At 41.5% G+C, this 22574-nt stretch overlaps 1 protein-coding gene across 1 annotated transcript in view; it reads left to right on the plus strand.

Moving 5' to 3' along the window:
* nrxn1a (neurexin 1a) overlaps positions 1-22574 on the plus strand; it is a 2049839-nt gene that overhangs the window by 1562833 nt on the left and 464432 nt on the right. The window contains exon 18 of the mRNA XM_041177542.1: positions 6782-6963. Coding sequence (XP_041033476.1) covers positions 6782-6963 — 182 coding nt within the window. The remainder of the gene's footprint in view (positions 1-6781; positions 6964-22574) is intronic.

A 22574-nucleotide genomic window follows, 5' to 3' on the forward strand; every position in this document is an offset into this window, starting at 1 on the left:
AAAGAAGAAATCTTTTCCTGCTGATGTCAAAAAGTTATCTGTAAAAGAAAAGTTTTAGATCTCAGTAGTTACTATGATAAACAAAAAGAAAGTAAAATGATATATGAAGAAAATCTGCTCATGTGTACTGACTGAAATAGACTTTTAATTCGTCAGTTGGTCACCTCACTCAGCATAAGTAAATTGAATTATCACATATTCTTCCTTCCCATCTGATTTGCTTCATTTACATCTCCTGTCCTTGACTGGCAACTCATGCGTGGGGTATGGTTTCATCTAACCTCAGGGGCCATCACAGCTCTGCTTCATTATTCCTTGACCAGTTTTATCATATACTGGAAAATGGATCCAAAAATTGTATGAGCCTTGGACAAATGACTATTCTTCATCCCAAGTCTAGGCACTCTGAGGGAATTTTAACTTCAAAAAAGCGGGTGGGATTGGTTCGGGTAAGATGTTAAAAACCTGAATCCCAGCCCACCTGCTTCTGTTTTTAACAGAGGCAGGATGTGGGATGGGCAACCAGCTCGATCCCAGAAGTTGAGGTGAAAGTTTAAATATTGCATTGGGGCTGCATATATCATACTTAACCCCACTGGCTGAGTTTTCCTATCATCAGCAACCTGGCAACTAAAGGAGGTGAGGATTGCTGCGTATGGGATGTGGGATTTCAGTGTCTTTCTTCTTACCTGCTGGATCCAGTATACCTGCTTCACTAACCCCTGCTATTGGACACCCGCCCCCACCCCCGATCCTTCCAATCTGTCCCCAATGCTTCTGAGCTCCTCCATAAAGCCTGTGTTCTCTCCACACACTCCAGCCTGTGATTATACCTCTGGACTTCGATCTCCCCCTGCTCCAGACATTGACCTTCCCTCTGACCACTGATCTCCAACAACCTCCCAATTTCCAGCCTTTCCTAGCCCTCTTTCCCTCCTCTCCACTCCCTGTCTGCAGCCTGATGCTGACCCTTTAAGCCTGATTGGTTGAGGCGGGAAAACAGAGATTAGAAATGCTAATCAGGTCCTGCTGTTAAATTTGGCAGGAGCTGCGGAAAACCCATTCTTCAAGGTTTCCTTATGTCAAAGCAAAACCCCCATTCCCCACCACTCCATTCCAAATTCTGAGTTGATATCCAGCCCTGAATATTGCTGGGCTTATTCAATAGCGGACACCATCACTCCTGAGCCAGAGCCTGGTTCTCTTTCCTTGGTGCTGTCATGTGTATACTCCAATTGAGTTTATTAGGAAGCGATCATGAGTTATAACGCTGCACAATCATCCCCTTTTCCAGCTGGAGATATTATAGCCACTTTGTATTTTCATCCACTCAAAATGGAACCTGTATTGAATTCTGAAAACATGGCAAATCATTTTGGAACAGTAAAAACAAATATCTTTGTTCAAAGATTCTGCCATGAATTCCTTTTGAACACTCAGGCCTGATATTTATTCACGGCCATGAAGGGTGTAGAGACCAGGATTTCTGAAAGGAGAACCTGAAAGTACAGGTTCCTGGATGTCCTGCTTTCTCAACAGATTTCACGCCTGATGGGCTGGCTGCCTCTTGAGCAAATGAGAAAGCAGCTGAGGAGCAAATGCCAGGTGTGTAGGAGATTGCATGGTTTTCAGGAGGCTGAGCACTTGGAGATCACCAGGCTGGGGCTTGTGGTATGGAGGATTTTCTAAAGACCTTTGATAAAGTGCTCCATTATGGACAAATGAAAAAGGTTAGAAAATGCAGAGTCGGGACAAGTGGGCTGAATGGATTGTTAGCTGGCTTCAAGACAGAAAGCAGAAAATGGGAGTCAAGGGTAGTAATTCAGAGTGGCTGAACGTGGGAAGTGGTGTTGTACAAGGATCAGTGCTGGAACCCTACTGTTAACAATTCACCTTAACAACTTGGACCTTGAAATCAACAACATAATTTCTAAATCTGCGATGACACCAAGGGCTGAATTTTCAGGCCTTGCCAACATCCTGGCATGTTGCCAATTAAGTTCATTAATGTTTCCTTAACAAGGCTCTTAAAGGAGGCTGCCTGGGATTTTTTATTCAGCCTCCAATTTACTGACATTATGGTGCAGTCGGGCACCCAGCAGCAGGCCATGGGAGGCCAGCGCTTATAGGCTTATAGGTCCTCCCTGCCTGCTTGGGTACAGGTGCAGCCAAAAGTCTCGCTGTCAACCGATTCCTTCTGCCCCTCCTCACCACGCCCCACCCAACACCACCCCCACCGCAACCCCCCAGCTACCCTACAGTGATGGTTTGGCTGCTGAATATGCTCTCTACTTTAAAAAGTTGATGAGAGGATGCCTTTATGTTAAAGTCGTTGCTTACCTTCATCCGGCAGCTCCTCTCAGGCTGGTAGACTCTGGCCCTTCAGCTTTGAGAGCCCACCTACCATCAATAATTGGACAGGGAGCCTGCCCCCATGCTAATTAAGAGGGTGCTTCTGTGAAAATTCCAAAGTGATGGTGTGGAAATAGTTCCGACTCCTGTTTTCTTCTCCCAGAGGGAAAATCAGCCCCAAAGTTGTAGGGCTGGGTGGGGGATGGGGGTTGCTGGGATTGGGGTTGTGGTGGGGGGGAGCCATAGCAATACTAAGGAGGACAACAACAAATTACAGGAGAACAGTAATTAGCTTGCAGAATGGGCAATTAACTACACAGGTAAATATGAGGTGGTACATTTTGGAAGGAAGAATAGGGGGATCACTTATTACCTGAAAGGTGGAGGTCTGGGTGGGGTAAAGGAATAAAGGGGTCTTAGCACCGCAGGTAAACAAGGCCATTAACAAAAAACACTAAGTACTAGGCTTTATTTCTAGAGGGTTAGGATTGAAAAGTAGGGAAGTTATGTTAAACCTGTATCAAACCTTGGTTAGATCACAGTTGCAGTACTGCATGAAAAACTGGTCCCCATATTATTAAAAGGATACAGGGACACTGGAGAGGGTGCAGGGAAGCTTTACATGGATGATACCAGAAATTAGTGTGTATACATAGCAGGAAAAGGTGATCAGGCTGGGTCTCTTAACTGTTGAAAAAAGGAAGGCCGAAGTATAACCCAATATAGAGGTCTTTAATATTATGAAATGTTTTGATAGAGTGAGAATATTTCTACTTGTGGGGAAGAGTATAATGAGAAGTCATCAAAATAGTCACCAGGAATTACAATAGGGAATTCGAAGAAACCTTTTTACCCAAAGAGTTGTGAGAATATGGAATGTGCTACCACAGGGAATGATTCAAGAATAGTACAAGATGCATTTAAGGGGAAGATGGCCAAGCATATGAATGAGAAGAGAATAGAAGTTTACAATGATAGATTTAGATAAGGAAACGTTGGATGAGGCTCGAATGGAACATTATCGCCAGCATGTTTTATTTGCGTTGAATAGCCTGGTTCTATGTTGTATACCCTATAAATGCAACCCTATGCAGGTAAAACCAGAAGTGGGCAAGTTGGAGAGGGTTGGGGTCTGGTTTGAGATTTTTTTTATCTCCCATTGGCCCTCAATTCACCCACCCTTGATGGTTAAAATATTCCTTGTCCCCCTCTCCAATTGCAGCAGTAAGCACTCTTGGGAAACATTTCTTAGATATATACAGCGTAAGGCTCCTTTTACACCAACACTCTACCTCTAATTCAACTCTTAAAGATGACCTTCCATTTTCCACACCAATCATGCTGTAGCTTCTTTGAGTGTGGTAGTGCAGTTTGGTGTTGAATTAGGGATATTTTCATATTGTGGCCTCATGCCTAATAAAAACTGGACTAATACGATCCATGCTCATTTCCGATAGAACTGTTAAAGGCAGCAAAGTGAGCCTTTCAGCCACTCAGTGTAGGTTGAATTTGAAAGATCCTGGAGGTGAAAGGCAGATGTCCAACTCACTGCACCTGCCAAGTGCTCAGTGACCTGTTCATTCCAAGCCTTTTGTATATTCTATTTTTGAAATATGCTTTGGCATTTACTAAGAAATATTGTCAAACTCTGCTTCCACTTAATAGCTGGAACTCAGTTTTTGATGGGTCCTCACTAGTGTCATGAATGAGACATAAATAGCTCATTCTCATTGATTCCCTTTAGTGTACTGAGTCACAACAGTACATGGCGAGGTCAGAGCCACAGCTGTTTGCCAGGAAGGTCTGCATTTGCTACAAAACAAAATATAACACAACCTATGTTGCAAACATTTGTGAATAATGCTCTAAGATTATCAAAAGAACAATGTATAAGTATGATATTTTATAGATAACTTATTTCCCATAGGCAGAAGCAACCAAGTTAATAAAGAGCCTGTGAAATTGTTTTTTTTACATTTTAAGCTTTGGGTTTGATAGGGGTGCTGACAGCATTAGTGGCACAGGGCTTGCGTGCATCATTGTATTGAACTGTAGAGTGGTAAGATGTGGGTTCTTTTCTGTTATTTGCCACATTCACATGGAAAACTCTGGGGAGATGCTGAACCATGCAAAACACTTCCCTTGAGGGATAGAGAAAAATAGAAGGGTGAGTTGTCCCACTCCTGTCTCACGCACATTCAAGCATCTAGTACTAGGTTGTCCATCAGTTTGCCCTCTCAGATGGGGAACAGAATATAGAATCTGGAGAACAAATTGAATGAAAATATTCAGAAAATACAGGGGAAAAGATCCAATTTCAAATCACTGTTCTAATTACTTCTTTCAAAATTTCACTACACAGCAATAAAACTGCAAATAAATGGTTCTGTAGTTTGGCATAGATTGCAATCTTCTGGAGATTTAACATTGTGAGCATCCTTTACCCCTGTGTCAATTTGACCATTAAATATTGATTGAGAATTCTACCTAAACACCACCTCCCTTCCATGTCCATAGGTCCAACAATTAGGCTGGGCGAAGTACATTTTTCTCTTTGTCACCGAATGGTGCCCCATGCAGCATTTTCCAAAGATCTTACAGGAATGGATCTCATGCAAGTGGTACAAATGGTTTTTGATGAGTTCTTTACATGCACTTCAGATCCTTAAATCTGTCTCATCCGAAACCAGAAAAAAGTAGTTGATATAGCAAATTGTAGCCACAACTACAAAACCGGGTCTAACACGAGTGGCCAGATGTAACAGCGAACAGCAATTGATCAAAAATGAAAGCAAATTACTGTGGATGCTGGAAATCTGAAATAAAAAACAGAAATGTTAAAGTTCGAGTCTGTATGACTTCTTCAGAGCTCTGAAGAGGAGTCATATGGACTCGAAACGTTAATTCTGTTTCGCTTTCCACAGATGCTGCCAGACCTGCTGAGTTTTTCCAGTATTCTCTGTTTTTATTTCAGCAATCAATCAAAATTGGATCTACGTTTTGCCCAATGGAAGCGGTGCATGGTTGGAGTTAAAATTGCCTGAGTCTATTTTCTGCCCTTAGGGTGCACCATTTCTGCCCAGTGACATCTCACCTTTACTGATATTGAAGCCAGCTTGGGACTTTGCTGTAAGCTGAGTGGGGCGTGAGTTTAAACCAAATATTGATGTAATTAGTACAGAAGCAGAATTTTAACTTCTGCATTCGGGAGGCCCACATAAAATCCATCATGACAGCTAAACCATATGGAGGGATTTGCAGGGTGGCTTGAAGAGGCCACAGAAAGTTTCAGAAGTGCTACTTTTAGGTGAGGTATTTGAGGGCCAAGAGGAACAGGATGCTCCATTGCATCCCACCAGAAGTACTTCCCCAGCTTCCTCAGTCCTGTAGTGCCTCTCCCTCCCTTGACTGACATTGTCTAGGCTGCCCCACTCCAACACCCACCAGCCACCCTGCCAAACACTTACTTTCTGTCAGAGATCATTGCCAGTTCCCCAGCACCTGGCTCAATTCTCATTCCTGCCCAGAGTTTCAATGATACATTTAAATAATTTCCTTTCTTATTGAACTGACCACGTACTTCAGACCTCCTGCATAGCAGTCTATCCTGAGTTAAATTCAACCTCCTTGTGTTTAGCTGTTGACTCCAAAGAGGAATTGGGTTTTAGGAGAACAAATTAGTTATCTGAAAGATTTCTTTGTTGGCAAATTCTGGGCTGAGATCTCTTACAAATGCAAGAGGTAGTTAACATTTATTTGTTTATGTGCCATACTGATCATAAATCAGTAGGAGATGATCAGCCAATTTGAATCACTGTGTGACACCACAGGGGTATCTACATTTTCATCTGATTTATAATCCTATAAGTGCATGATGTGGTATTTGTATCCATTATGTTTATGCTGCTTAGTGATTTTAGACTCATAGAACACAAAACCAATCTGCCTGTGGCATTCATAGTTCATTAGGCATCCCTGCCTGAGGTGACTTGCTAACACCATGCAGAAGTTGGATTTCTTTATGATAGATGGAAGACAATGAGTTACATATCCAAGTGGCTCATCACTATTAGTGTCGAAGAGATCCCATGATAGTTATTTATAACATGAGTTTATTCCATACAATATGTACTAAGTATAGGAGAGCTGACATGACACAGGTAAAAGGTTCATAAAGGGGTTAATGTTCTCAGTGTTACTATAGTAACTCTCTTTTAATCTAGGCAACTAGAGGAATGTCCATATTTTATTATGCATTTCAGAATGCAGAACAATGTATTACAAAACATATATATGTACAATATAAGTTGTATTCAGGTATGTTTTTGCACAGATAATTGTGATCCATTGATATCTATATAACCATCTCAGTTCCTATACTGTATATTTAAAAGGCAAACTTCTGAAAACATCTATTTTCTTTCTCCAGCTGGCACAACATACATCTTTAGCCGTGGCGGTGGACTAATTACTTATACATGGCCCCCCAATGACAGACCAAGTACCCGAGCAGACAGACTGGCTGTGGGATTTGACACACACGTAAAAGATGCAATTTTGGTGCGTGTAGATAGTTCTGCGGGGCTTGGAGACTACCTACAGCTTCACATTGTAAGTAATCAAATACAAATTGAAAATGATTTTCTCTACACAAAAAAAACAAAGTTTGTTATTGTTTTGTTCATTGGATTTTACTATTAACAATAATAATGTGTTAACAAGTCCAGATTTAAGGAGATTTTACAGTGCATTGAATTTTAGTCTGGATTTATGCTGCAGTTTTTGGGGATGCAAAACTGTGATCTCACACTTCATGGAAGTCTTTTGAAGCTGCTTTTTTATTAGTTTTGTGTCATGCTAGAGATGTTCACACCTGAGGTATGTCTCTCAGATTGGGCAATCTCAAAAGGAAATCTGCCAGTTCATTAAAGCCTGCCATCAGTTAAAAATCAATCTTCTCTGAGACCAACTTAGTGAATCTGGCATTTTTATTTCAGGGTTGTCATGAGCTGTTTGAGACCCCATATGTCTAAAGCAGGCAGCATTAGTATTGCGCAAAGCAGCTCGAGCTACATGGCCACTTTTAATCATAAAATTAATTTTGCATTGACACAAAAGGGACAATATAAATGCAGCGTAAATATTCACAATAATATTGAATGATATAACAAAATTAAGATGGATCACTCTCCCATTTCCAAATTAGTTTGGTTACACCTTAGATCTATGTACACAAAGCTGCAGTGAAATAACTGATTTGCTTACTAATTTTTTTATATTCTACTCATTTAATTCTCTGAACAAAATGACACAATGGAAGACAATTAGCTGTTTTCTCAAGAATTCTTAAGATTAAAAGCGTGATCAATATATATCAACCAGATCTGAAAATTAGTTGAAGAAATCATGATAATTTGGTTGTGGCTCAACAATAGCCGTGTTTCTGCACTGTATAAACCCTGGATATTGAGAACTTCCACAGCTGTTACAGACATGACTTTGACTACCTTTGATAACTGGTCAACAGCAAACTAGTTTTATGCAAATATTAAGACATTTGTTTAACACTTGAAATTTGGAATGCCATAATATCTGTTTGGACATGCTGCATGCCTGCATCCTGCATTATAATTATGGAAATCAATCTAGCCATACATGAAGTAATTTGGAAAAATGAACGAAGTTGTCCTGGCATGAAGGTCTGAAAATAGTAAAGATAAAAATTAAATAATCAACAAAATATAAAACAGAGCAGTGATAAATAAGTTCAAGTATTGCCCAAAACTCTATACTCCTACTTCCTGACTCCAATTGGGAATTCTTTGGGTTCAATTTAATGCTCTCCCCTGTGGTGAGTTTTGTGATGGGGGCATTTAATCAGGTGCAAGGGTGACAGGTGGGGATCCTGCCACCTTCCCACCTCTACCTTGATTAAGTCCTTGGTGGGAAAGCCCGTGGATGACCATTCCACCCAGTCACCAATTGAGGCCCATCTAAGGGCCTCATTCCACAGCAACTGGTATTAAGATAATGGTGGGCAGGGTGGGGGCAGGGGTGGTTGCCATGTGCGGAGCGTGACAAGCAGATAGCTTGCAGGTTCCGCAAGGGTCCCTCGTTCAAAGGCACTCAGCGCCTCACCGAGGGAACTGGCATCAGGAAGTAGGGGGAGGAACTTGCTCGGAGCTAGAGCCTGCTGGGAGCCACCCTCTGCCCTTGCTGCCCGTCTCTGACTGGCTGGCAGCTCTTGTCAGGCAGGTCGTCTGCTCTAGTGTCCTGGATCCCAGGGAGGTTCTGCCACTATCTAGTTATGAGCCTGATTGGCCCTCTCTACAGATATTTAAACTCATTTCCTCTTTTACTCTGATACTTCAAAAGTGTTTGCAACTTTATTGAAGAAAATTCATGCATTGGGCTAAAACGCTGAATCCAGCTCAAAATGTTGGATTCAAATTCTCTCTCAGATGGCTGTAAAGGTCCTTTGTAAAATAATTTTAGAATTATCTCCAACTACTTTGCAGGGGTTGCAGGTACAGATTACTGTTTTGTCTGTGATTTGTCATTAATTCAAAAAACCCATCTGAAGTTTGCAGCAGGCGGTGCTCGTCTGACATTCAGTTAAAGGACATTCTTTGTCACAAAGGTGCAATGTTACTCTGAATTTCCACATCTGACTTGAGAGAGCTTGATACTCATTGGGTGTTAAAAATGGAGAAACCATCCATCCCTGGCTCTGATGCTTGATAAAATCCCAAAATTTGAGTGAAGTTGGGAATTGTACACACAAGGACAAAGATCATTTTAGAAAGAAAAGTTTATTTATTTTGATTCACTTTTGGCTTTTTAATGTTGGGTATTCCCTGGCAAGTGTATACCACCCTAAATGTTGGTTTTACTCATTATTGGAAAAAAGAAAAAAAAGTCATGTGCTTCAGTTTATTTAATGTGCACTTGTGATAATTTGTTACTATTTTTAAAATGCCTTATTCGTTGTACCTTATTTGTGTAACAACACCAAGAAAAATCAACTTTAATGAATGTGATATTATGTAAAAAGCTTTATGTATTTAAACAGCTTAAGCACACAAAATCTTTATCAGTCCTCTGATCATGAATCAATAGTAGGCAGCAATGTTCCATGTTTTGTTATAAATTGTTTATGGTACATGTCTATCCAATGATTAATGTCCCTGGTCAAATTGCTAGAGGTTATTGGTAGTGATCACTGCTGGAGTTATTCGTATTCTTGTGCTCATAAACTTGTATTCTGCTTAATGATCTAACAGTACAACATCACTTAAGTTGTTGCTGTGCTATTTAATTGTGTATATTTGTGTCTGTGTCTGCAACCTGCCTCATTCAGGCAGCACTAACTCCCTTGCACCATTATCCTGGGAGACTAATGTTGTTTGGTTTTGCTTTAGTTTCTCTCCATGGAACAATTCATGTGAGCATTCCAAGTGCTGTTTTCCTGTTCTCTAATTGCTCGTGTCTTTGCAAAACACCTGGGCCTAGAATTTCCGCTAGTTTTATCAGCATAATCTGGGTAAAACCATCCAAAGCAGCAGTAAAGATGACAGAAACTCTAGCGCAATTTAAATCAAGTATAAGTTGAGATCCTGCAATCTTTCATACTGGTTTGAGAGCCTTCTTGGCTGAAGCCAGCCTGACCCACAAAATTGGCCATTCCCCTAGATTGAAATAATGAGGATGGCAAGCTTCTCATCCTTCTCTCAAGAGCTCATGGTGGAGGGGGTAACAAAGTATGGATAGAGGATTGTTGGCTAACAGGAAGCAGAGAGTTGGGATAAGTGGGTCTTTTTCAGGTTGGCAGGATGTGACGAGTGGGTTCCCACAGGGATCAGTGCTGGAGCCTCACCTATTTGCAATTTATATCAATGGCTTGGCTGAAGGGACCAAATGTATTGTTGCTCAATTTGCGGTGACACAATATAGGTAGGAAAGTTGTGAAGAGGTCGTTAATCTGCAAAAAGACATAGATAGGTTAAGTGAGTGGGCAAAAATTTGGCAGATGGAGTATAATGTGGGAAAATGTGAACTTGTCCACTTTGGCAGGAAGAATAAAAAAGCAGAATGTTATTTAAATAGCGAGAAATTGCAGAATTCTGCAGTACAGAGAGATTTGGGTGTCTTGGTACAGGAATCAGGAAAAGTTAGTATGCAGCAAGTTATTAGGAAGGCAAATAGGATGTTGTAGTTTATTGCAAAGGGAATCGAATATAAAAGTAGGGAGGTTTTGCTACACTTGTAGAGGCCGTTGGTGAGATTGCATCTAGAGTACTGTGTACAATTTTGGTCTCCTTATTTAAGAACGGATATAAATACATTAGAAACAGTTCAGAGAAGGTCCACTGAAAGGATACATAGGATGAGGTGGCGTTATCTTAGAAAGAAAGGTTGTTCAGGCTGGGCCTGTCTTCATTGGAGTTTAGAAGATTGAGTGGCAATCTTTTTGAAACATGTAAGATCCTGAGGGGACTTAACAAGGTGGATGCTGAAAGGATGCTCTCCCTTCTGAGAGAGACTAGAACTATGGGACACAGTTTTAAAATAAGGGGTATCCTGAAGAGGAGAGGGGCCTGAATATTCCTTTCGGTGTGCGGGGGTAGGCCCCACACGCCAATGCGTAAAATGACGCGCAATGACGTCAGCATGTGTCACGATTTCACCGCGCATCATTCTGATCCTCAGTTCGGCGGGCGCACACCGGAGTCAGCTTTGCACCCGCTGAACTATCAATGGCCTATTAAGGCCATCGATCAGCTAATTGATGTACTTGTCAGGGCTGCCCATCCAACCTTAAGGCTGGCGCGCAAGCAAAGAGCCCAGGTGGCCTTCACATTTCTCATGGAACGTCATCCAAGGGCGAGATGAGATTTCATGAAGGGTTTATTAATTTAATAAAATGTTTCATGTAAATTCATAAACGTGTCCCAGCTCATCAGACAATGTCACATGGGTGGACATGTCCAAACAATTTTATTTTTTTTATTTTTCACATTTTTTTAATCTCCCTGAGGCAGCTCTGTGCCTCTGGGAGATTTCTGTACTCTTTCGCGCACCTGACTCTCCCTCCTCCCCCCGACCGCACAGGTAGCACTGAGCGTGCTTAATTGGCCCGCCCACGTAAAATGGTGGCATGCAGCTGATCACGGGCAGCAATCGGCTGCGCGCCTGCCCGTGCCTGCTCCTGCCCAACCCGCCTGACGGGGAGAAAATTCTCCCCAAGATCTTTTTTTCTCTCTGAGGGTCGTGAATCTTTGGAATTCTATTCCCTAGAGAGTTGTGGAGGCAGGGTCAATGAATATTTTTAACGCAGAGGTAGATAGATTCTTAAATAACAAGGGAGTTAAAGGTTATTGGGGCAGGCTGAATGTGGAGTTGAGGCCACAACCAGATCAGCCATGATCTATTGAATGCTGGAGCAGGTTCGAGGGGCCAAATGGCCTACTCCTGTTCCTAATTCTTATGCCTATTTGTATGTATGTTTTGTCGATTGGAGCAAAGAAGACTGAGGGGCGACCTGATCGAGGTGTGCAAGATTATGAGGGGCATGGACAGGGTGGATAGGGAGCAGCTGTTCCCCTTAGTTGAAGGGTCAATCACAAGGGGCCATAAGTTCAAGGTGAGGAGCTGGAGGTTTAGGGGAGATGTGGAGAAAAACTTTTTTACCCAGAGGGTGGTGACGGTCTGGAATGCACTGCCTGGGAGGGTGGTGGAGGCAGGTTGCCTCACATCCTTTAAAAAGTACCTGGATGAGCACTTGGCACGTCATAACATTCAAAACTATGGGCCAAGTGCTGGTAAATGGGATTAGGTAGGTAGGTCAGGTGTTTCTTACGTGTTGGTGCAGACTCGATGGGCCGAAGGGCCTCTTCTGCACTGTGATTCTGTGATTGTGCCTGTTTGATGAGGGTCTTCAAATTGCACTAATTTTCTTAAGCACACAGGCACTAGTTGGCATGTTTTAAAAGCTTTTGCATAATTTAACAGCATTCATTTACTAAGAAACTGACTTGTGTACATCAGTGAAACTAGCAAATGTTCATTTTTTATTCTCAGTGATTGAAAATCAGGTTACTCACAGGTGGATGGCTAGACACTATTATAAGTGCATATTTTTTGTGATAACCCATTTTCAGTTCTATTATTAAAACTGCACCAGTTTACCACGCTGAAATACGTCAGTGAAAGTATTTTAATGCAAAGGAGAAAGAACAATTATGTGCTGTTATGCTGACCGACTGTGCTGGTTCGTGGAAGATTTTACATTTACAGTTACGCAAATCCATTTTAGTGGAGACTTCAACTATAAACTGACCAGTGCAATTTTGAGCACAATTTGCACCCAATTTCCTGATTGTGCCCAAAGCAGCAACTCTACCCCTGATATACATCCAATCTTGAGTAAGTTCATTTCAAACTTAATATAGTCTAAAATTTGTCCCTAGAAGTTTAAAAGATGATGATTTAAAATGGCTTTGGGCTATTCAATTTGTTCTAAAGAATTTGAAATGAGTGAGTAGTGTTTTTTCCTAATTGCATTTCAAGGCTTTTTACTTTTCAAACTTGCTTCATCTTTTCCCTAAGAAGGATAGCAAGAACATTTTACACATAGCCCTTAAATCAAAATGAACTCATTTCAACCTGACCACCGCTTTGATGATAAGAGCATTTAAATGGTTCACACATTCTTTTTGTTCCTTTGAGTAAAGATTTTTTAGCTACAATAATCATATTAAACCACCCTTTTCCAGAAAGTGCTTGAAAATAATGCACCTGCCTAAGTTGATAGTGTCAGGCTCATAACTTTATTGCAGGATTGGTGAGCGTGGAGATGGTGGAAAAGTAAACAACTCAGTTCAGTGTTTGATCTGAATGGATGTTTCCTGAAGAGATTGAACTGGTCTATGAAGATAGACTCTAAGCCTGAGCTGATTAGCTTATCCTTAAAAAGCTACCTTTTTATTCCACATTGTTCATTATTCAGTTTCAAATGAAGCTAAAACACAGGTATAAGTAAAAATATAACTGTAGAACTGCTACATAACACAATGAATTTAGGTCATCACCTGTGAGGGGAGATCAAAACCTGTCAGCAATTCTGCACTCAAACTGAAATGCAAACATGCGTTTATTATTCCAAGAGGCATTTTCCCCATTAAAAAAAAGTGATACAAAAAGCATGTTATAGGAAATGGAATGTTATACACCGTGTGATCTTCAACCTCTTTTAGAGAATGAGTTGTAATCAGTATGTGTGAAATTGGACTTAAAATATATTTCAGGGTGTCATAAGTGGAGGCCTGGTATTCAATGAATTGAGTATTTTCAATGATTCTGTACCAGTATCACATTTTATTCCATAATCATCAATAAAATATTTACAAGGTATCATTTCATGCTTGATAGTTATTTTGAATGCAAAATAAGTGGATCAATATAGGTTGGATGGAAAAAGATCAGGAACCAAATACTGAAATGGTAAACAAAGCTTCTAATTGCACAAAAATCAAATATGAGTGTATATATTGAAAACAATATTCCTGTGGTTATTACTTAAAGTTAGGGCATTCATAACATTTGCATTTCCCTACCAGACACACTGCCAAATGTGAAGATCTGAAATGCGGATTGCTAAAATAGGTGCTATATATGTAGTTGTTTTAGGTCTTGCACTGCGGAGATCATTGGATGGAAGGTGAAATTGAGAGGCATGCACTCAAGTGGTAGAAATTGTATGACAAAATTCTAGTTCCACTTCAAAGCTTTACTTGTTTCCTTTATGGTCACAAACACAGAAAATATGTGCATAGTTGTAGTAGTGATCCTAAAGCAGCAGCACAATATTGACATCAAATTAACCTTTCATTCAGCATTAGCTAATATTTTTTCGGATAACACAGACATATAATATAGCCATCTTTCTCATGCTAAGTTTCATTAGAGGTTTATGAGCAGATGAGAATTTTGCTACCGAGCCATCAATGCTTTGTATAAATTGCCTTTTAAATGCAAGTTTTGAAGTCTCTAGTAGCTCTGTATCACTTCCTGCATACCATTCAATCATACTCACGCTTTCATCTTAATGGCATCCACTGTATCATTTTCTGATACCTCCTTGATAAATTGAAGTCGTGGCTTGCAGCCCATACAGTTTGATTTTTGATGGCAGCCTTCTCTGAGTCAGCTGGAGAGATGTGGAACTGTGAGGATGATTCTCTGCAGCTGCTATTGGAGGAATTAATTTAGAACAAATATTTACACATTAGGTTCAGTGGCTGTTACTGTAATTTAATGTTACGGTCATTCCATTTTAAAAAGGGTTGCATAAAACATGGGGCAGAATTTTACATTCAGCGTGCAGGCATGCGCCTCACACGTTGGAACATAAAATGACGTGCGATGACGTTGGGCGGGTGTCCTGACGTCATCGCAAACTCGTGCGATATTTCATTCGGCAGGCGCACACTGGAGTCAGCTGTGCGACCACCAATAATTGGAAGGCCTATTAAGGCTATTATCGTGAATTTTACACTGACCATCCAACCTTAACATTGGCGGGCAGGTGAAAAGGCCAAGCGGCGTTTAGTTTTTAGGAAACCTCATCCACGAGCGGGATGAGGTTTCCTAAAGCTAATACTGATGAAATAAAAACTTTAGTTTGAAAATAAAAACATGTCCCATCTCATGTGACACAGTCACATGAGGGAACATGTTTCATTAAATTTTTAATGTCCTTATCTATTTTTTTAAAAAGCGCTTCAATCTCCCTGAGGCATCTCTGTGCCTCAGGGAGATTGAAGCGCTCTTTTGCATGCATGCATGATAGAGTGCTGGACCCAACTCTCTCTATCCTCCCCTCGCCCACACAAGTAGCGCTTACCGCTCGCGATCCATGCAGGACGGGCCTTAATTGGCCCGTCCGACTGAAATTGTGGTGTGGAGCTGATGGCGGGCAGCAGTCAGTTCCGTAACCGCTCCCGCCAAGCCTGCCCAAGGAATGGAAAATCCTGGCCATAGGCATTGACATAGACTTTCTTCTATTTATTAAATAAAACTTTATGCTGACCTAAATATTTTGATTGAAGTGGTTTATTATCCTAGCCCATGTTTAGGATTATTCCAGATATGGCGTACTCCTCGGATAATCACTCTCACTTAAGACTGAGAAAATCAGGCCTCATGGACACTTAAATAAGAACTGATCTAATATTTCCTGAAGGAAAGGAACCACCAGAGAACATTACCATACTCCAGATAGCCTTTTTACACAAGTTTTAGCTAGATTATAACAACACGAGTATTATAAGAACCTAGGCATCTCTGCACAATAATGTACCTCTCAATTGAAGGGTGTATGGAGATGGGTTCTCAAGTTTGGATATAGAAGACTATACAAGACACTGTGGGCAGAATTTTCTGCCTGTTGGGCAGGCGGACCCGGCCCAATCTCCGGTGGGCGGGGAGACAATCCCCGCCGGAGAAGCAGGCCTCGCTGCCATTTTACACGGACGGGCCATTTAAGGCCCGCCCAGCGTGACATATGCGCTTCCTATGTGGGCGGGGGGGATTCCTCAAAAGCGAGAGTGCACTCTTTCATGCATGCGCTAAGTGCTGCCTCAGCGAGATCGCTTCCATGTTGAAAAATATTAAAAATAGAAAAAAAAAATTCCCTAACATGTCCCCCTCATGTGACAATGAGATGGGATATGTTCATAATTTACATAATAACTTTATTAAAATTTTTGAAACCCTGCATGAAACCTCATCCCGCTGGTGGATGAGGTTTCATGTTTTATCTATTTGCTGCCGGGGTTCCTGGCCTGTCCGCCAATCTTAAGGTTGGACGGGCCCATCCTTTAATTGTATAAATGATCCTGTCAATGGCCTCAAATGGCCATTGACAGGTCAGCGGACCCGCAGCTGATTTTGCTGCGCCCCCGCCTTCATGAAAAATTAAATGGGTTGGGGTGATGTCGGGGCTTCTGCCCGATGTCATCCCGCGTCATTTTACGCGTCGGCAAGTGGGCCCTGCCCCCGCTTGCCGACAGCAAGATTCTGCCCCATATTTCTAAATTATATGACATCTGATTAAAGAATCAAACATGAAATTCACATTTGATGGTAATTTTACATTGATAATTTGAGAAAAACAAAGTATAATTTTGTTCCTATTAGCGGATCCAAGTCTTAAGTCTAAATAATGTTGCAGGGTGATATTTAAGATATCCATCAATATTAAAGTAGTGTTTACCTTAAATCCCCAAGTAGAAAGCTACAGAGTCTAGTGAGATACCTTTATCCCAATTAAGGGGGGAACTATCGTCGCTACACTACAGCAGCTACACCTTTACCTTGAGAGAGACTGGAGTGGATCCAATGAATCTCAAAATCCTACTTTGTGGTTCCAATATTTATGCCATCAAAGACCTGAGGCAGCAGAAGGAATGTTGAGCACACATGCTGGACAACATCCTTTGTTTTAGTCAACAACCTTCATTTTAATTAATATCCTTCAAGCAAACAGGATACTGGGAGATGCAGATAGTGGTCACTTTCCTGCTGCAATTAGTTCCCAGGATTCAATTGACAAGTGATTTAGGGGCATCCTTAAGGTTATCCATTGTTAGATTGTATTATCTTACAATTCATCAATACCTTGCTGAGGTGATGTGGAGACTGGTTCCTGTTTTTTTAGGAATTGCCTTGTGTTATAGGATATACCATATTCTATGCCAAAGGATGCTGGTGTCCTTGAGCACACAATTATGCCCAGACATATTTATAAACTCCTGCACCATTGTCCAGCATATGAACTCTGTTTTTAATTTTTAATCCCTACTTCATGGGAGAATCACTTTTTAATCTTACCACTCCTTATTTATAGCCGGATTTCTTTCACTTGATGCAAGTCATTTTATTATGTTAATGCATTATAGAAAATGCTGTGAAAAATCCCTTGTGGATAGAGGACTGTATCGTGTGGAGATTAGTCCACATTATATACCAAAAATCAGGTTCAAGGGGAAAAATCTCTGAAATTGAGTCTTCAGAGTAGTTTTTGATGTCCATTCTTATTACTTTTTATACATTGTCTGTATTATGTGTATTGTTTATATTATATATATGAATGGGCCATAATTTGCTCATATTCCCAGTTAGGCCTTTTTTAATTACCCTTCAGCTCAAAAATGATTTACCTTGTTAGTTGCTGGACACACAAGCTGATAACAGCAAGATGAGGAAAACGGCATTTGGGACCTCAGGGAACAACAGGACTAACAGTACACTTCCTTCACCAAAGAGACTTTAGATCAAAAAATAACAGGAAGGACTGAGAAGGAAGGTGAATTAGAGTGAGTAACAATGTCAAATCAGATATAGGAAGATAAATATGGAGAGATAAGAAAATTTGGATTAAGCGAGAGAAAAGAGACAGAAAGCAAAAGTAAGTAATCTAAACTTAAATTTTAAATTTGACATTTTTAAAATCTCCAAACACAGGTCACTACCTGAAGGAGTGAGACTCCATTCATCTAACTGTTCATTTTCTTCACCAAAGAGGTTGGTGATCATTAGTAATTCTTACAACTTTAAAAAGATGCAAAGACTATTCATTTCTCGTCTTACCTTCGAGTTTAATGGGCAATTACTATGGAAATGCAGCAACTTCATGAATCTCATGAAGGTGTGATGTCATTTTTGCAAAGTTAACAGAATGACACACATTGGCAGATGCATGTGCCCGCTCCTGCACTTCTCCCCCGACGGGGGGTAAATTCTTCCCCATGTCTCATTTAAAAACTGGCCTGTTCCCATGAAGATTGCGGGGACAAGGAGATGCTTATCTTTATTGTGGAGCTGGTCAGGTTGGGAGTGCAAAGTGAGGGCTTGCGACCCACACCAGCCCACATCCTTAACCTGAACTGCTGAAAATTCGGGAAGCCAGGAATAGGGTTGGTAATCCTGGAATCCGCTCCCAGCCTCCATTGTTTCAACTCTGTGTAATCTCCTAACTCCATCAAAATCCAGCCCATTGGGCTCAAGTGTTTGGAGCACAGCTAGAGCTCACAATCTTCTAAGTTAGAGGAGAGTGCTATCAGTAGGCCAAGCTGGAGGGTTTTAAATTTTAGGCACTGGGGGTTCAGGAACCATAGTACGTTATCAAATACAAAGGGACAGGTAAATAGGATGTTGTAACATAGGAAATGAGTGAGCTGATTTATGATGGTAACTTTAGCTCATGCTTATGGAGGTAAAATAAGTTTATCTAAATAATTCTGCAGTTGTGGAAGCAAAGTAAAGCAACTACAGTAAAGTAGGAACTGTACATAACATTCTGGTTGGAACTGCCCCAGATTTGCACCAAACTGTGGGAGCGGGCAGGAAAAACGACACTTTACCTGCCAGCCGCAATGGCATCTTTTCATGCCATATCGTCCCAAACCCGGCGTGTTAACTATGCATTCCCAGATACACGATGTTTCAATGGAAGGCTCCGATTTGCCTGCCACACTGTCGACTCGTTGCTTCATCACGCCAGGCACCACGTTTAAAGTACAGCCGTTAGGCCAGCATTTATTGCCCATCCCTAATTGTCCTAGAGAAGATGGTGGTGAGCTGTCTTGAACCGCTGCAGTTCCTGTGGTGTAGGTACACCCACAGTGCTGTTTGGGAGGGAGTTCCAGGGTTTTGACCCAGCAACAGTGAAGGAATGGCGATATATTTCCAAGTCAGGATAATGATTGGCTTGGAGGGGACCTTCCAGGTGGTGGTGTTTACATGTACCTTCTGCCCTTGTCCTTCCAGATGGTAGTAGTCGTGGGTTTGGAAGGTGCTGTCTAAGGAGTCTTGGTGAGTTTCTGCAGTGCAGCTTGTAGATGGTACACACTACTGCCATTGTTCGTTGATGGAGGGAATGAATGTTTGTGGAAGGAGTGCCAATCAAGTGAGCTGCTTTGTCCTGCATGGTGTCAAGCTTCTTGAGTGTTGCACTCAACCAGGCAAGAGGAGAGTATTCCATCACACTCCTGATTTGTGCCTTGTAGTTGGTGGACAGGCTTTGGGGAGTCAGGAGATGAGTTACTCGTTGCAGGATTCCTAGTCTCTGACCTGCTGCTGTAACCACAGAATTTATATGGCTAGTCCAGTTCAGTTTCTGGTCAGTGATAACCCCCAGGATGTTGATAGTGGTAGATTCAGTGATTGGAGATGTAATTGAATGTCATGTGGCGATGGTTAGATTTTCCCTTGTTGTAGATGGTCATTGCCTGGCATTTGTGTGGTGCGAACGTTATTTGCCACTTGTCAGCCCAAGACTGGATATTGTCCAGGTCTTGCTACATTTGGACATGGACAGATTCAGTGATTGGCTTGGAGGGGAACTTCAACTTATTGTTGAAAATTTCACAAAATGAAAAATGACTACTTAAGTTTTTCTTTCTGTTTCTTGTTCCTTTTTCTCTTTTAATTCCATTTATCTTTCCCTCTTCATATTTTACTCTTGCATACATTGAGTTAAATATTATAACTTTCAATTTTGGGTGTTAGTCTGCAAGACTCATTAAGGATGCAGTAAGATGGAATAGGGAGAAATATGAGGTTATGCATGGTAGGAGAAACAGAAATACTGGGCAGAATTTTGCCCTTGATGTGCAGGCTTAGTGGGGTGGATGGGGGCGGTTGGGATGCCGACTGCCGCCTGCAATCGGCACCACACCACAATTTCATGCTGGTGGGGCAATTAAGGCCTGCCCAATGTGAAATGCGAGCGGCAAGGCTGAGCGCTGCCTGTAAGGGCGGGGAGAAAGAGGGCGGGCAGGGGGAGGAGGGCAAGCGGGGTGAGTGCAACCTTCGTGCATGCGTGTGAGTGCGCACTACATAATCTCCCTGAGGCAGAGAGCTGCCTCAGGGAGATGAAGATATATGAAAAAATATAATTAAAAAATCAGGATATAGTGAAACATGTGCCTGCTCACATGACTCTGTCACATGAGCAGGGACATGTTATTAATGAAAAAATAAAGTTTTTATTTGATTTTTATTTGCTTTTGGAAACCTCATCCCGCCCATGGATGAAGTTTCCGAAAAAATGTGAAGACCACTTGGCCTTTTCGCCTACCAGCCAACCATAAGGTTAAAATTTCTTTTAATTGTCTTTTTAATGGCCTTAATAGGTCTTTTAATTGTAGCTGGGTGTGCTGACAACTCTGGCACGCTGCCAACTCTGGTGCACGCGGGTGAAATATCATGCAAATGCATGATGTCGTCAGGACGCATGCCCGACATCATCGCGTGTCATTTTACACTCAGTTGGGTCGGGCGGGTGCCCGCCCACCGAGCTAAAAATTTTACCCACAGAGTATTTCTTCAATGGGGGGAAGCTGGGGAAGTGTTGAACCTCAAAGAGACTTGGGCGTCCTCGTTCATGAGTTACTGAAAGCTAAAATGCAGTACAGCAAGCAATTAAGAAGACAAATGGTATGTTGACTTTTATTACAAGAGGATTTGAGTATAGGAGTAAAGTTTTCTTATTTCAATTGTATAGAGCCTTGGTGAGATCACAACTGGAGTATTGTATACTGTTTTGGTCTCCTTACCTAAGGGAAGATATACTTGCCATAGAGTGATTGCAAAGAAGGTTCACCAAACTAATTCCTGGAATGGAAGGATTGTCCTATGAGGAAAGATTAAATAGACTCTTTATTCTCTGAAGTTTAGAAGAATGAGAGGTGACCTCATTCAAACATACAAAATTCTTACAGGGCTCAACAGGGTAGATGCAGGAAAGATGTTTCCTCTGCCTGTGAGATATAGAGCCAGGGAACACAGGGCAGGATTTTTCAGCCCTCTGGTGGGCATTGTTGCGGAAAGAACGGGAAAATTTGGAGACCCGTTACAGAAAATCCCAGCCACAATCTCAGAATAAGGGTAGGCCATTTAGGACTGAGATGAGGAGGAATTTCATCAGAGAGTGTGAATTTTTGGAATTCTCTGCCTCAGGGGGGCTGTGGATGTTCAGTCGTTGAGTATGTTCAAGTCTGAAATCGATAGATTTCTACATATTAAAAGCATCAAGAGATACAGGCATAGTGCATGAAAATGACTTTGAAGTAGAAGATCAGCCATGATCTCACTGAATGGTGGAGTGGGCTCAAAGGGCAGAGTCGCCTACACCTACTCCTAATATTTTTATTCTTCAGTATGATTGGTTGAAGAGACCCTTTTGTTGTTTGTCCTGTTTGCTGAAGTGCCAGAACCCCTGCAGAGTTTTGACTATCTAGTCACTGTAAACCACTGTATAAACCTACAGAAATTCAATTTTGTGAATAATAGCCATCTCACTCACTTCCAGAACTGTTTCATCCAATTCAAGGTCGCAGGGAGTCAGAACCTACCCTGACAGGCAGTTGGCACTAGGCGAGGTATGCCCAGGACAGGATGCCTGTCCGTCATAGAGCGCGCACACAAACTCAGGGTTAACATGCAAACTCCACACAGAGAGACACCCAAGGTCAGGATTGAACCCGGGTTCCTGGAGCTGTGAGGCAGCAGCGCTAACCACTATGCCACCATGCTGCCCCTAATAGCCATCTCAACTTAGAGCAATAAGGTTCAGTGATGCATTGGATAAATAAGCATTTCATAGTAGTGGGAATGTAGTTTACCAGAGCCATAATTCTTGCATTGAGTTTCTGATTAAAATACACTTTCAATGGGCAGAATGCTCTAGGAGTAACAATGAAAGCATCCTACTCAACAGTCCACAAAATTAAAGTAAAAAGTTGTTCAAATTAACTATAACTAATGGAGTGGAAGATTCCAAAGCTAGGCGAGCATTGACCAGATTAAACAGTGGATATTATTCCATGATTGCTGTATACACCTTATGATAATTTGTGCAAGTTGAATAACTCTAGCAATTAACTGAAAAGCAGCTCACTTGCATTTCATGTGAGTGGTGCAGAAACTCATGCTGTCACAAAATTGGTAGTCTACAGCAATTGATGCAACAAGGAGCAAATCTCCTTCATGCAAATATATAATTAGCATCTCATCGTCTTAGCAATGGAAGAGCAGTGCAGGGGTGCTACATATGGCTTTGTCTATTCTGGGTTAGGGAAAGAAGAAAAGCAGACAGACAGAGTTCCCATTCCTGATAGCTATCTTGTAACCTAGGCTGATGTAATTTTGTTAACCTC

Source organism: Carcharodon carcharias, chromosome 2 (genome assembly GCF_017639515.1).
Source record: "Carcharodon carcharias isolate sCarCar2 chromosome 2, sCarCar2.pri, whole genome shotgun sequence".
In the NCBI taxonomy this organism is placed as follows: domain Eukaryota; kingdom Metazoa; phylum Chordata; class Chondrichthyes; order Lamniformes; family Lamnidae; genus Carcharodon; species Carcharodon carcharias.